The sequence below is a fragment of the Homalodisca vitripennis genome, chromosome 7 (genome assembly GCF_021130785.1).
Source record: "Homalodisca vitripennis isolate AUS2020 chromosome 7, UT_GWSS_2.1, whole genome shotgun sequence".
Classification (NCBI taxonomy): Eukaryota; Metazoa; Arthropoda; class Insecta; order Hemiptera; family Cicadellidae; genus Homalodisca; species Homalodisca vitripennis.
This window is the reverse complement of record NC_060213.1, coordinates 72,391,298-72,405,902: the sequence shown is the minus strand read 5'-3', so window position 1 is coordinate 72,405,902 and position 14,605 is coordinate 72,391,298. Positions and strand designations below refer to the sequence as shown.

The 14,605-nt window shown below is 32.0% G+C and overlaps 1 protein-coding gene across 1 annotated transcript; it reads left to right on the top strand.

Annotated features, from left to right (window-relative positions):
* Positions 1 to 5,720: 5,720 nt before the first annotated feature.
* Positions 5,721 to 13,619, top strand: LOC124365973 (acanthoscurrin-2-like). Its single transcript, XM_046822129.1, has 2 exons — positions 5,721 to 5,864; positions 13,089 to 13,619. The coding sequence occupies exons 1-2, from the start codon at positions 5,805 to 5,807 to the stop codon at positions 13,404 to 13,406; spliced, it is 378 nt and encodes a 125-aa protein (XP_046678085.1). The 5' UTR covers positions 5,721 to 5,804; the 3' UTR covers positions 13,407 to 13,619.
* Positions 13,620 to 14,605: the final 986 nt, after the last annotated feature.

Below are 14,605 nucleotides of genomic sequence, written 5' to 3'. Positions count from 1 at the left end.
ACATGTCGTGTGCGATGTCAAACTTCGAATCCTACACTACTAATTAATGTGGAAATTTACAATTAGACATTGATCATGATAGTATATATGTGTTTATTGATGGCAAATAAAGTACTGTTGTGTTTGGGCCTGACAGTACCCAATATTTCATGTCGAAGATTTTTGTTACAACATGGTAAAGTATATCTTTATATGTTTACGCACAGCAAAAAAAGACAAAAAATATAGTTTATCAGAAAGCTTTAAATTGATTAGCTGTATTGATTGCCTTTTGTGCGATATGATAATGATGATAATTTGACAATAAATGTGTTATATTTAATGTATGCAAAAATGTCATTGTTTATCATTTCTGATTCCAGGTGCTGAAACCAACAAAAAAGTCACCTCTATGAATTTTTATTCATACAGATTCGTGATGCTACTAATGCCGTAGCAAATGCAGAAAATGTGGAAAAAATTACAATTTTGACGGCCACTTACATTGGAAGCCCGCGCCACATTCACGAATACGCGCAAGATGCGATGTCGTATGTTAGAAAATATGGCCGTCCAGACCTATTTATTACATTCATCTGTAACCCACAATGGATGTAAATGAAGAAAGAATTGCTACACGGCCAAACACCAATCAATAGGCATTACATCACTGCCAGTGTTTAAGCAAAAATTAAAATCTTTAATGTATTTCATTATAAAGCATCGTGTGTATGGCCAAGTAAGTTGTTGGATGTACTCTGTTGAGTGGCAAAAGCGTGGTCTGCCACATTCGCACATATTAGTTTGGTTAGTTGATAAATTAAGGCCAGAAGACATTGATTCCATAATTTCAGCCGAGATTCCCGATGAAACACTTGACCCAAAATTGCATGCAGTAGTAAGTAAATATATAATACATGGACCTTGCGGAGTTTTCAACAACAACTCACCCTGTATGGTCGACGGCAAGTGTTCTAAGGGATACCCTAGAGCATTGATTGCTGAAACCATCTCGGGAAATGATGGTTACCCGTTGTATCGTCGGCAATCAGTTGAGGACGGTGGGCGATCTGTAATTGTGAAGATAAAAGGACAAAATTTTGGTGTAGATAATCGTAGGATTGTGCCGTACTCGCCAATATTGTCCAAAACTTTTGAAACTCACATCAATGTGGAATTTTGTAACTCTGTCAAATAGATAAAGTACATTTGTAAATATGTTAACAGAGGTAGCGACATGGCCAAGAGGTAAGTGAAACGAAGTTCACCGGGTCAGCTAGTTATTGATAAAATTTAAATGTAAACAGATGTTTCAGAAAGTTTGTCGAATTATATCTGTCAACAGCTGCTTAGTGGCAGTTTAATTTCAATTATGAAACGTTATTACGTTTCGTTCTTATTATAACATTCGAATGTAAACAAACTAATTTTTAAATTTGAATTCGACTTTATTTGGTGAAATGAATGTGTTATGGGTGGTAAAAAGCACTCTACATGTTAATTCAGACCAAAAGTTACACCTGTTCCAAATTTCAGCACAACCCGTATAGCAGTTTCAGCGTGATTCGAGGACAAACCTCCAAACATCTAAACATACAAACATCTAAACATTCAAACTTTCACATTTATAATATTAGTAGGATAACTTAACGAAAGAATGTGGCTGAATAATTATCAGTACCAATCCGATTGTTGAAGATGAATATCTCTAACAATGTATGTATTTTGAGTGGAGATGTTTACCAGTTCACTTTTTCCACAAATTTGTCTATGTAAATACCATTTCACCTTGTTAAAGATTAAAGTTAAGGTTTATGTAAATAATTTCGTAATATCAGTTTGTTACTTAATCCAACTGAAAAACAAGTTGTGTTTACTTGCAAAACATGGAAGGTTTATAATATCATGTAATTTATTTGACACTGAGACAGCATTACAATCTTCTCAAGGTTGGGTTCATTGAACGTATTTTCAATTATACACATTTTTACCTATTTCAAACATGATTATAGCATCCAAAAACAAAATAAGTAATAAAATAGTGAATTATGAGGAATAATTTTATAATATACTTTGAAACTATTTAACATTTTGGATTATTTCGTTCAAGGAGCTATTTAAATCTATAACTATGATATATAGTTACGAATTTGCAGGGTGTGACAAAACTCTCTACACAATTTTTGGAAAATTATTCCTTGGGAGAAATGTAAAAAAAATTAAGCAAACAATGGTCTATTTATAATGGCCAGTTGAAAAAATTACTTATTAAAAAATTAAACAAAAAATATTTTGTACTTAAAACTTTTAAACACATTTCTTAAGTTTAAATTCACCATTATATATAGAAATATTGGAGAATAATTTTACTAGTACTTACCTAATCTATGAAATTGTAAGTTCATCAACGAAAAAACTATTTTCCATTAGTACCTACTAAAATTCCAAAAATATTTTATTCAAGAATAAAAGTAGTAAATTTTATTAATTTTAATTTTTTCTTGTGAAGAAACTTGTCACTTTACAAATATAATAAGAAAAACATATTGCAGGTTGCAAATATTGAATAGACATTAGTCTTTCAAATATTTTTAATTTATGAATAAACTGCGTAGGAAAACCTTAAAGTTTTTTTTATTTAATATAATTAATGAAGGAAAACAACAAATTTGAGAAGTAAGAATATAGTATACTATTAAATTTGCAAAAGCTAAAATAATCAATGGTGGATCCTAATGCTCGTAATCCTTTCCCTTCTAATTCCACTCCAGATTACGTAATATCCGAGCCCTGTGACTGGTCCAGCACCCAACCTTCCAGACGTATGTGGTATGCGCCATTCTCGCACATATAAATTGTTAAACCAAAAGTTACAGGACTGAGAAGAACAGCCGAGCCTAATGAAACTTGGTGGAAGCCGGTATATCAAGTCAACTGCCTTCGTCTACACGCTCCAGACCTCAACTCTTTGCTGCAGGAATTACATAACATCTTATAAAAACTACCTATACTGTTACTATCCTGTAGACTCTGCAATTCACAACAGCGCCCGTACAAAATCACAAACATTAAAAATTAATATTCTTCTGATGAGGATGAGAGTGAATAAAAAGAGGGAATGAAACTATTTATAAACTTATTGATATAACAATGCAGTATTGAAAACAAAGTTTTTGTTTCAGTTGTATTAAATTTACATTAATAATGTTCAAAAATTAAATTAAGTTATGGCGTGCATCCAGGGAAGATTTTTCTGTCTACTTCGAAAACACTATTATCACAATTTAATTGTTAAAATATTTCGGCCTTGCTATGGAAAGCCCTATTTAGTCAACAAAGACAATAACCGAAAGTTGTTTGTGGTTTTATTTATCACAACCTCTGAACTCGATCTATTTTTGTTTATCTGGAATGGAGTCCAAATCGGTTCAAACAATGAATTGCATCCTGAGGTCAAGATGACCTTCGCCTGAGTAAGTATGTTAAACATTGTATGTCGGAAATCTTTTTCGTCTCTTTGGTTTATGTAATAATTCAAAGGCCTCGAGACGAAAACCACCTGGAACTCTAACGTAAAATGAAAATTTCTTACAAAATGCCTGAGTAACTTATGGTTATTAACATTTTTATTTTCACCCCCTATCCAGTCTCGTTGCTTCTAAATAGATTACAAATGTTCCCGAGAGGATCAGGGATCTCATTTCAAAGCAAAACACGAAAACCTAAATTGCACGTAGGATTACCGAATTAAATTGTATTAAATTGATGAAAGCGACATCGTTTCTCTGTTTGGTTTATATATATATATATATAAATACACATATATATAAAATATACACATGTATGTATATATATATAATTATAAATGATATATAAATAATTTTGGTGGTTTTATATATAAAACCACCCAAATTATTTCTTGATCATATACTGATTTTAAACACTTCAAAATTTTGAAGAAGGCTTTCCTTTACAAAGAAGGTATACGCCAGATCACTAAAGCCTTCACTGAGGTTACATTCAACATTTTTTTTTTTAATTGTATAAAATTTGGGCACATGATCTACTTCAATGATGCTTACATTAAATAAAAATTGAGTAGTTTTAGTTAGTTTGGAAAAAAATTAATGGTTAAAGTTAACATTATCTGTTGATTAAAGTTTAACAATAAAAAAGTGTTAAAAGTATTTTTAAGTAAAGGCACAAATAATATGTTTATAAATAATGAAAAAATGGTGTTGGGAAAAATAGAAGAAAAGAATAATTAGGTATAATTAATAATATTTTAATAATTTAGTGTTACGTGTTATACAAATGTGATATATATATACTTACAAATATATGTATATATTTATATGACATTCAAGGTAAATTTATAATTTCATGTTTATTATTAATCGTATGTTCATGAAGAAGCAGCTTTACTGGATGTTGTCCATTATACTTGATCCGCTTGGCATCATTGAGGGAAATTCAAAGGTGCAGTGAGGCCCTTTTTAAGTAGCAAATTACACATGCCAATTGAGAAATTAGCTAGACCAGATATTGGAAATACAACTATTTGTTGTTTACAATGGGCTACTAATATATTCTTCGAACAACTAATTAAATATAATATATTATTATTTTGGCCAATGTACATCAGACCGTCACAGATAATACTTAGTCTTAGTTAGTATTATTTAACAAACGATGTTAGTGTTATTTACAGATACTCGTATCCTTACTTCATACGAAATTATATATTATGTTTTGTTAAGTGTGAAATGAAATACTAAAACGTATACAAAGCGGTGTGTTTATTGGACACATATTTCTATAAGCACACACATTCTTACTAACACAAATTTAACTCACAATGAACCACTCACAGTTTTATACCATCGCGGTATAGTGGGTACTGTGATTATCGGTAGAATAAACAAAGTAGACCGGCAACGTTGCTCGGATGGGTGACTGCTGAGCGATCTCGTTCTTCAAGCCGCCTGCCATTAGTAATTCCGTTTCCATTGGTCACCTTTAAGCCGTTGGTGTCCAGATTAACTGTAAGAGATGGCTTCTTAGCTCTCACGTTGCTGGTAAATTAAGACATTCTTTACCTTACCTTTTTGCCTTTACCATAGGATTTAGTATTTCAGTAGTCGAGGGACGAATAGCAAACGATGCTGCGTGACCTGCAAACTCGTGCTTCTATTTTATACTTTTAAAGTGATTTCATTAAAAGGTGAACCAAAATATGTAGTTTTTTTGCTTATTTAATGCATACCCATTGTTAGGTTATTGTTAAAAGGCGTTCATTGGTGCGTCTGATCCATAAATGAAAAATAATTAACTCTTACAAAATTTGTGTCAACATAAGCTATTGAGTAATTCTCCCATTAAATGACGTTTACATATTCTGTAGTAATTAAATATAAACAAATAGCTTAGAGGTAAAGTGACTTTAAATATATTGAAAGATGTTGAGTCAAGTGTAAAGCTGCATGCCTGTGAAATAACATAAGTATGGGTGTTCATAATTTCGATGGTCACATAACTAAAAATTTAAAGTAGATTGAAACTTCGTTGATTATTATATGTGTACTATAACAATTGTAGCTTACAGGTATAGTGGTGAATGTGAACCTGAAGGTCATTTAGAGGACACAGTTAAACCATAAGTAAACTCAGTTATCTTGTGTGACAGATTGTGTAGCAAAACTGTTTCACGTGATGTTCTTACCTTGGCTAGATATTTACAATCTCACCAGCACTATTTAAGCTGTTCAACCTGCGTTAGACTTCGCTGACAAAGTTACACAGGCACAACCCTCATCTCTAGCAACATGAACTCTTTGTTGAAATTCGCAGTTTTCCTGGTCGCATTGATGCTATTTGTCAGCCAGGTATGCATTAATAATAATTTGAATTATTTATATTACGTGATTATGTTAATTGCTATATTACGAAAGATACACAAATTGTATTACCAGACAGTAGAGTGATACGGATAGTATTCGCCGAGCTGTAGACGGTCGTTTTACGTGACCTTACAATTTTGAAACCGTGTTGAGTAATGAGCGTGAAAATTAGCTGTGTTTTCAAGTTCAGAATGTTTCTTTTGTAGACTTTAAATTGTGGATGAAACATTTTCTACGTACATAAAAATTAGTATTATAATTGTGCAAACCTAAACTGTGTTTAATTTTCTATAACTTTATCTTTTTATGTATGACTTTCAGTCTGTTTGACTCTTTTTAGAGAATCTCAACAATAACATGACACATAGACTTGAAATTGTTCATGAAGTCTCAGGGAGGAACGTTATGCGATACATCTTGTGGGAAACTCCTGCCTTGTCGTAATTAAACTTGATGTTGATATTTAATCGATTGAATCGAAAAAAAAAAAAAAAAAAATACGTTCATACGTTTTTTACCGGGTGAGCGTTTTCCAACATTACTCCAGGGGTTGATTTGTTAAAATTGTTATACATGTCTGGCCGCAAAATATGAACGAACTGACATATAGTCTTGACTTTTTCATGAATTTTCAATACTATAATATAGGCAACATCAGTTTCTGGTACTCAAGCCTATAACTCATTAGACCGGCAAAACCTGTTTTATATCTGCGTATGGAAGAGGGATGTAAAAACCGTTTGAAATTGATTGTCTGTCTTTTACATATGATATTTTAAGAATGAAATGAGCTGTAGTTTTAAATTATGAGTTAATCAGAATTAAACAAATATAATACTGTTATGTTTCCATAAAACTGTTTTACTCTCAAATACATTTAAGTTACGTAGAGCATTACGTATGTTTACATTATAAAACATCGATAATGAATGCCCAGACTTTGCGAATTTGGTCACATGTACATAAAATGTCATGGAAACATTAAAACTGTTATCAAGCGTTGATTTTGTAGTAAACTCGTTTATTTCACTGATTGATGATTCGTTCTCTCACAATCTATTTTATAAACCTTAAATTAAACTATCTATTCAAAAGGCAAGCTTCTAACTGACTCAGTGGATGATTATCGCCAATAAAACAATATAAAACACAGAGACATGACATTTGGTACATGAGTTTATCCTACAGGAACTAAAATAACTAAATACTTCATTACTTAGCGGCTTTGAGGTATCGACGGTTCTAAGCTATTTTCGCTCCATAGAAATCCAAAATACCAATATTTTATAAACGGTGTATTACAAAATAATAAATAAAATTAATAGATATGTTTAAGGGTCGTTTTAAAAGTGACTAATGTTATTTATACATTTTAATTATGTAGTATGAAGTAGTTAAAATACTAATCCTCTGTAGAAACAGGAAGAGCTATTAATAGAAGCCCGTACTCCAATCAAATCCAATATTATCGGGCGTATGTGAAGCAGTTGTGTTTACTTTCAGTTCTATTTAATAAATAGCCAATACTTCTCTCATCGCAGATTAAAAGAAAATTTATTTAACCATTCATATAATGTTTACAATAAATACTTTTAACAATTAACTCTTATATTTGTAGAAGTTACTAATTTTGTAAATCAGTCATTACATGAGTTATTGATATATACGAGTGCAGTTTAAAAGATAGAGAAATCAAATTATTTTATAAAATTTTAATAAAAATTTATAAATCCGTTAAAACATAAATTTCTTAAAAATATATATTTTTAATTTAGCAGTCTTCTGTTAGTCCGGAGTCAAAGATGGAAGTTATTATAGTCATTATAGAAGTTATAATATTATATATATATATATATATATATATATATATATATATATATATATATATATATATATAATATCACTCTGACTGAGTGATGAGTCAGAGTTCAAACGGAGCGGACGTATCACAGTGCGGATCTCTTATCTGTGTTCCCGTGTATTAGTGGTTATCGTTACTTATCCTCGTGTTCCGCGCTATTATATACTGTCAGTGACAATCTGAGACTTTTTCTTATATATTTCTTAAATATGTCTAACTGCCAAGTGTGCTTGTCTAGTTTCAAAAAAAGCCAAACAAAATTAACGTGCAATGACTGTGCAAAATTATTTCACCCAAAATGTGTTAAAATGGCCCAAGCGGATTTGGCTTATTTGGAGGAGCAAAACGCCGTTTGGAGGTGCGATCCGTGCGGCCAAGCGCGGCGGAAGAGTATGAGACTGGAAACTAGTGCGCAAGAAGGTACGATAACGCTAGAGGGACATTATGAAGGCGCTGTGTGAAATACGAGATGAGCAAAGGAAAAATGTAAGTGATTTTATTGGGTCTTACGGTTTACTGCATAGTAAACTTGAAGAGAACACTGTAACTTTGCAGATCGGGATTGGAAAAATTGAAACATTTGTAAAAGTGATTGATGAACTAAAATCGAAAAATAAAGTTTTAAAAGAAAAGGTACTTAATCTGGAAAAAAAGGTAGACGACTTAGAGCAGTATTCGCGGAGGAATTGTGTTGAGCTGCAAGGTATTCCTGAAGCTAATAATGAATCGGTAGTGTAAATTGTGAAAGACGTCGGGAAGGCCTTAAATGTAAACATTGCTGATGACATGATAGACGTGTGTCATCGCGTCGGCAGTAAGGACAATCCATCTCGACCACACAGCATTATCGTGAAATTCGTTCGCCGTACCGATAAAGAACTTTTAATATATAAAGACGAGAGAAAAGGCAAGATTTTTCTACGAGGCATATTGGACTAGCAGTGGATAAACCGATATTTGTGAACGAGTCTCTATCTCCAGCTAGAAGACGACTCCTTGGACAGGCTCAAGAGGTGAAGAAGACACGCAATATTAAAATATCTGTGGCTTCGAGGCGGCAACATCCTAATGCGCGTCAGCGACGGCTCGCCGGCGATCGAGAACAAATCTGCAGCCGACTTAGAAAAACTGTAAACTGTTCTGACGACAAAAGTGTTTTTTATCTTCGGAAAATGGCTGGTATAATTAAGCTACATTTTGAGTTTAGCATAGTAGGTATCTTTTATTTTTGTAATTTTAGCAAATTAAAACATTCAGATGGTATAAATAATTTATTGTTGCTTCAAACGATTTTCATAAGAATGTAGTAGTTGATAATTGTATTTACGTGTTTTTGTAAATTATAGGAAATTTGTAATATGGAAGGAAATAGTTGTCATATAATACATCAAAATATTCGTAGCTTGCGAAAAATTTTGATCGTTTTGTAGCTGAGCTGAGCGTAATGGACGAGTATCCAGAAATAATAATTTTAAGTGAAATTTGGATTAGTAAGGACGAAGCCATGTTTTATAGGCTACCTAATTATGACTTGATTGTATGTACAAATGAAAGATATCGTTCTAGTGGGGTAGTGGTTTATAAAAAGAATTCTGTAATTATTACATACAGTGAACAGTTAAAATTAAAATCAGCTGATATTTTAATGCTACAAGTTTGTTTTTCGGGCCACTTTTTTATATTATTTACTGTTTATCGTTTACATAGTTGTACAATTCAATACTTTATTAATGAATTTAATACATGTTTAAACAAAAATGATAAATCTTTAAAAACTGTATTGTGATGGGTGATATAAATATTGATTTATTAAAGACAGATGATAATGATGTGGACAACTATAAATTAATGATGGCTGGTTATGGGTTTGAAGCGCTTGTAACTCAACCAACAAGAGTAACTGCTACGACACGATCGTGTATCGATCATGTCTACTTGAGGATGTCATGTAGAGACAAGCGACCGTGTGCGGTGGAGGCGGCTGTGGTGGAGGCCGATGTGACCGACCACTACATGACGTCGTTGCGGCTACGGTCGGCCGGGCGCCCCGCAGCCGAGCCCGCCCCTGCTACTCGTACTGTTATAAGTTACGATAAGCTGGACGGTATGTTGACTAATATGGACTGGACTGACATCTATAGGCAGAATAACGCTTCTGTGGCGTATGATTTATTTGAAATTAAAATAAAATCTTGCATTGAACAATGTAAAGTAGTATATAAATTAAATAATAGAAATCACAAATTAAAGCCTTGGATGAATGATTACATTTGTAATAAAATAAGAAAAAGAAATTGGTTGTATAAAAAAAATAAAACATAAGTCGTTAAATGTAAGATTTAGGTTATACTATAATTCTTTTAGCAACAGCTTGAAGCAAAAAATTGAGTTAGCTAAATCAAACTATTATAGAAATAAACTGGAAAACAATATTGGTAATCATAAAGCTACTTGGAATACCATGAAGAATATGACTAGTCAGAACATAAAGAATGATATATTTTGATTTATTAAAGAACATTAATAATACAATGATTGCAGACCCAGAAACAGTTGCTGGTGAATTCAATGATTTATTTCTGTCGGTAGCTGATCACATAATAGAGGATAACTCATTGCCGAATGGTTTGGAGAACTGCCAATACAAAAATAATGTTATACTAGTTCAAGAGAGGTCATCAATGTTGTTAGGGTGTGTTGTGATGACATTGTGAGAATAGTTAAGTCTCTGAAAAAAGTAAAATCGTCTGGGATTGATGGTTTGAACTCTTTTTTGGTTAAGCATATCTGCTCAAAGATAGCTGAAGTTTTTACGTTCATTATCAATTTAAGTTTTAGCACGGGAATTTTCCCTGAGAGTCTTAAAAGAGCTGTTGTAATACCAATTTATAAAGGTATTTCGCCCAACATTTGTTCAAATTTCCGCCCGATCTCATTGATTTCAACATTTTCCAAGATAATAGAAAAAGTAATGAAAGAAAAACTTATTAGCTTTTTAAATAGGATAGATTTTTTTAGCAATAATCAGTTTGGGTTTAGAGTGGGAATGAATACAGAACGGGCTCTTTTAGACTTTGTTAGCAAATTAAATGAAGGTATTAATAAGGGGTAAGTGTGTGAGTGGACTTTTCCTAGACATACAGAAGGCATTTGATACAGTCAACCATGCCATTTTATTAGAGAAATTATATAATTTTGGGGTTCGTGGGGTAGCTCATGCTTGGTTTTCCAGCTACTTACAAAACAGAAGGCAATGTGTTAAAATCAAGGGTGTTTTAAGTAAAATGGGTGTAGTAAGGCACGGGGTCCCCCAGGGATCGGTCTTGGGAGCAACTTTGTTTCTTGTATATATCAATGATCTTTGTAATTCTTCATTAAATGGCCAAATCACCGCATTTGCGGATGACACGGCCCTCTGCTATTTAAGTGAGACGTGGGAAGAATCAGAAAGAAACATTTTAACTGATCTGGAAGCTTTAAAATGGTGGTTTTACAGGAATAAATTAGTTCTCAACACACAAAAAAAACTAATTGCATTAATTTTAATTTGAGGGGGTTCATTGAATTTAATAATACAATTATATATATAAATGTTTAGATTGTTTAAATACGATTAATACCTGTGTAAATTGTTCAGAAATCAGTCAAACCAGAGAAGTAAAATATTTGGGTGTAATTCTAGATAGTGAATTGAGCTGGAAACCGCATATAATTAAACTAAAATCAAAACTCATAACAGGGATTAGACTTTTTTATCACTTGCCCAATCCAAACTCTTCGTTGTTTATATTTTGCCTTAGTAAATAGTAGATTAGAATACGCTATTATTTCTTGGAGTGCAACGTATAGATCTACAATAAAACCTGTGGAAAACATTCAAAAATGGTATGTTAAATTAATTCGAAAAAGAAGATTAAGAGAACCATCTCATCCATGTTTTGTTAGTATGAATATTTTGCCGTTACGATGTATTTATATATTTAAGGTTTTAAAAGCTTTTTATTTAATTAGTGGAAATTTACCATCAAATGTTAACTTTTTTAGACAAGGTCTTAGAAATGTTAGCAATTTTAGAGTTCCTAAACGTAATGTAACTTTTTATACAAAAACATTTAATTATACAGGACCAAGACTTTTTAATAGGTTGCCGCAAAATATAAAAAATATTACAAAATTAAATAAATTCCTTAGAAGTGTTAAAACTTGGCTTTTAAGTATGGACAGAAGCAATGTTGAGTATCTTTTAACTATTATTCAATAAGTAATTTGTTTTTCTCTTATAGTGTATGTTACTGTGGCGCGTAAATATGATAGTGTACTAAGTTTCTTTAAAATAGGCGTGCTTCAGTGTATAAAATAAAATCCTTTATTATTTGTTATTTTGGTTTGGCGGTTTGTGGAAATGTTTAAACGTATATTTTCTTTACAATAAGTATATTCTGTTTATTTTTTAAATTCACGAAGGGTAAGTTTAAGTTTCGTTAATGCTGTTTGCTAAGCTATAAAGAGTGTAACAATAAATTGATCTATGGGATTAGAAGAAATAGATAGTTATAGTGTCTGCAACCACAAATGAACTCTTTATCTAAATAAAGTTATCTGATGGAATCCCTCATCAGGCTTTGCCTTTGGGACCCTATTTTCCTAATCTAATAAATAGAATTTTATATTATGTTAGTATACATATGTAATACGCGTATGATTTTGTCTTGCTACTTGCATTTGTGTTTTTAGGAAATAAATCATTTATTCATATATATATATATATATATATATATATATATATATATATATATATATAAACTTATTTAAACGCATATGTGACAGATACGGCCAAATACAAAATAATTGAATCGGAAAAAGTAAACGCTCTGTGGTGTAATGGTAGCACATTCACCCGGCAAGTGGGAGATCCGGGTTCGACTCCCGGCGGAGCAAGTACTTTTTGTGATTCAAATGTTTATTGAAATTAAATAAGACTATTGCCATTTATACAGTTTAATGTATATATATATATATATATATATATATATATATATATATACACAATTTTTTATATATAGTAATAAAATCATTGTTTCTTACCTTATTTAATTACTTATATAAATCGTTAGTTGTCTAATAATTGCTTCTAAAAAACAATATTCCCATAATATGGCTTATAATGTATTAATCTCATACATTAAATTTTATTGTGTTTTCACTTAAATTCTACCTTACGATATAAGAGTCAGAAGGATAACAGAGGATGCTTGGATTAACATTGATAATATGTCAGGTAATACAAATACATTTAACTATTTTATTAATCACAAAAAACATGCAAATACAACAATTATGATTTATAGGGTAAATGCCTTCCAGTCCCTCAGACTGGTAGTCCTCCAGACGGCGTCCTCGATGACGATAGCCTTATTGGAAGCGTCCTTAGTGGTGATCTTCTAGAAGGCGTCCTTGGTGGTGATCTTCTAGACGGCATCCTCGGTGAAGATGGCCTTTTAGGAGGCGTCCTTAGTGGTGACCTTCTAGGCGGTGTCCCCAGTGATAATGGCCTTTTAGGAGGCCTCCTCGGTGGTGATCTTCTAGAAGGTGTCCTCGGTGATGGTGGCCTTATAGGAGGCGTCCTTGGTGGTGATAATGGCGTTGAGGGATCCCTCACTGGTTGAGATACATCCAAGACACAATATTTGATTTTAACTTTTACTTCCTATGCACAAAGAGTTTTCAACACAATCAAAATTTATTTAATAGAAAGATAACTTTAAGGTTAAGGTTATCAAACAATAATGGAACACTGAATTTTTTATTATCACGTAAGAATTTTATGTATAATTATCATTCATTATAAGGAATAAACATTTATATTATGCAAAAACGTATTTTTGTAAATAATTTTTAACCCCTTAGCGACGTTTTATACATGTAAAATTACAAAGAGTATTTATTGTAGATAAAACAAAACCATCGTCCAGATAATTTCAGGCCGAATAAGGAAAGCTTCATTGCCAAATTCCAGCCTCATTTTAGACAAGTAAGCTGCTGTTCTGATGGAAGACTTCCTCCTTGTATGTGAGTCACTCGCGAAGGTACTCTGCTCTCTAAATTTTGACAGTGCAGTTTAGAAATGTAATTTACACCGCTTCCATTGGATACTTTTGTAGTAATTCGGTAGTAAGGCACATTATCATAATGTTTTAAGCTAAACAAGAAAAAATAATCTCGAAAATGTAATTTTTATTCTTTTTATTCTTAATGCGTTCTCTTTCTATATTCTATGTTCATTGGCCGGGTGACAATGTTAAAGCAAAGATAAAATTGCTGATTGCATCAACTACAGACAGGTAGACTCCGGTGACAAACCCCTTAAATCTGTAAAGCCCTATTATCTCCCTATTACACTCTAAATAACGTGGGTGGCATGATCAGTGAAAGTAAACTCGCCATCCAAGTACCTACTCTAAGGTACTTACTTGTTAATTCAACATGTTTTATTATGAAGAAAAAAACTAAAGTTAATGAAGTAGTGTATTTACATGATAACCGTCTTATGTTTTGGACAAATAAATTATTCCCTTAGTGGTGTAAAAAATATTGTTTGATTACAACTTTTAATTTATGTAGTACAAACTTTACCACTTCAAGAGAACCATGACTACTTTATTTCAGTTTTTGTTTTGCACCAACAATTAGTTAATACATTCAACAAAAACGATTACGTTAAAAAGAAATTTGTGTTTATTTTACAATGAAATTAAAAGAAAAACAGTTATGTGAACTCAAAGGCCGCAAAGTTAACCAATTACAACACATTACAAAATAGATAATATAGTTCATAATTCATAACCCCTCTAGTAAAAAAATAATA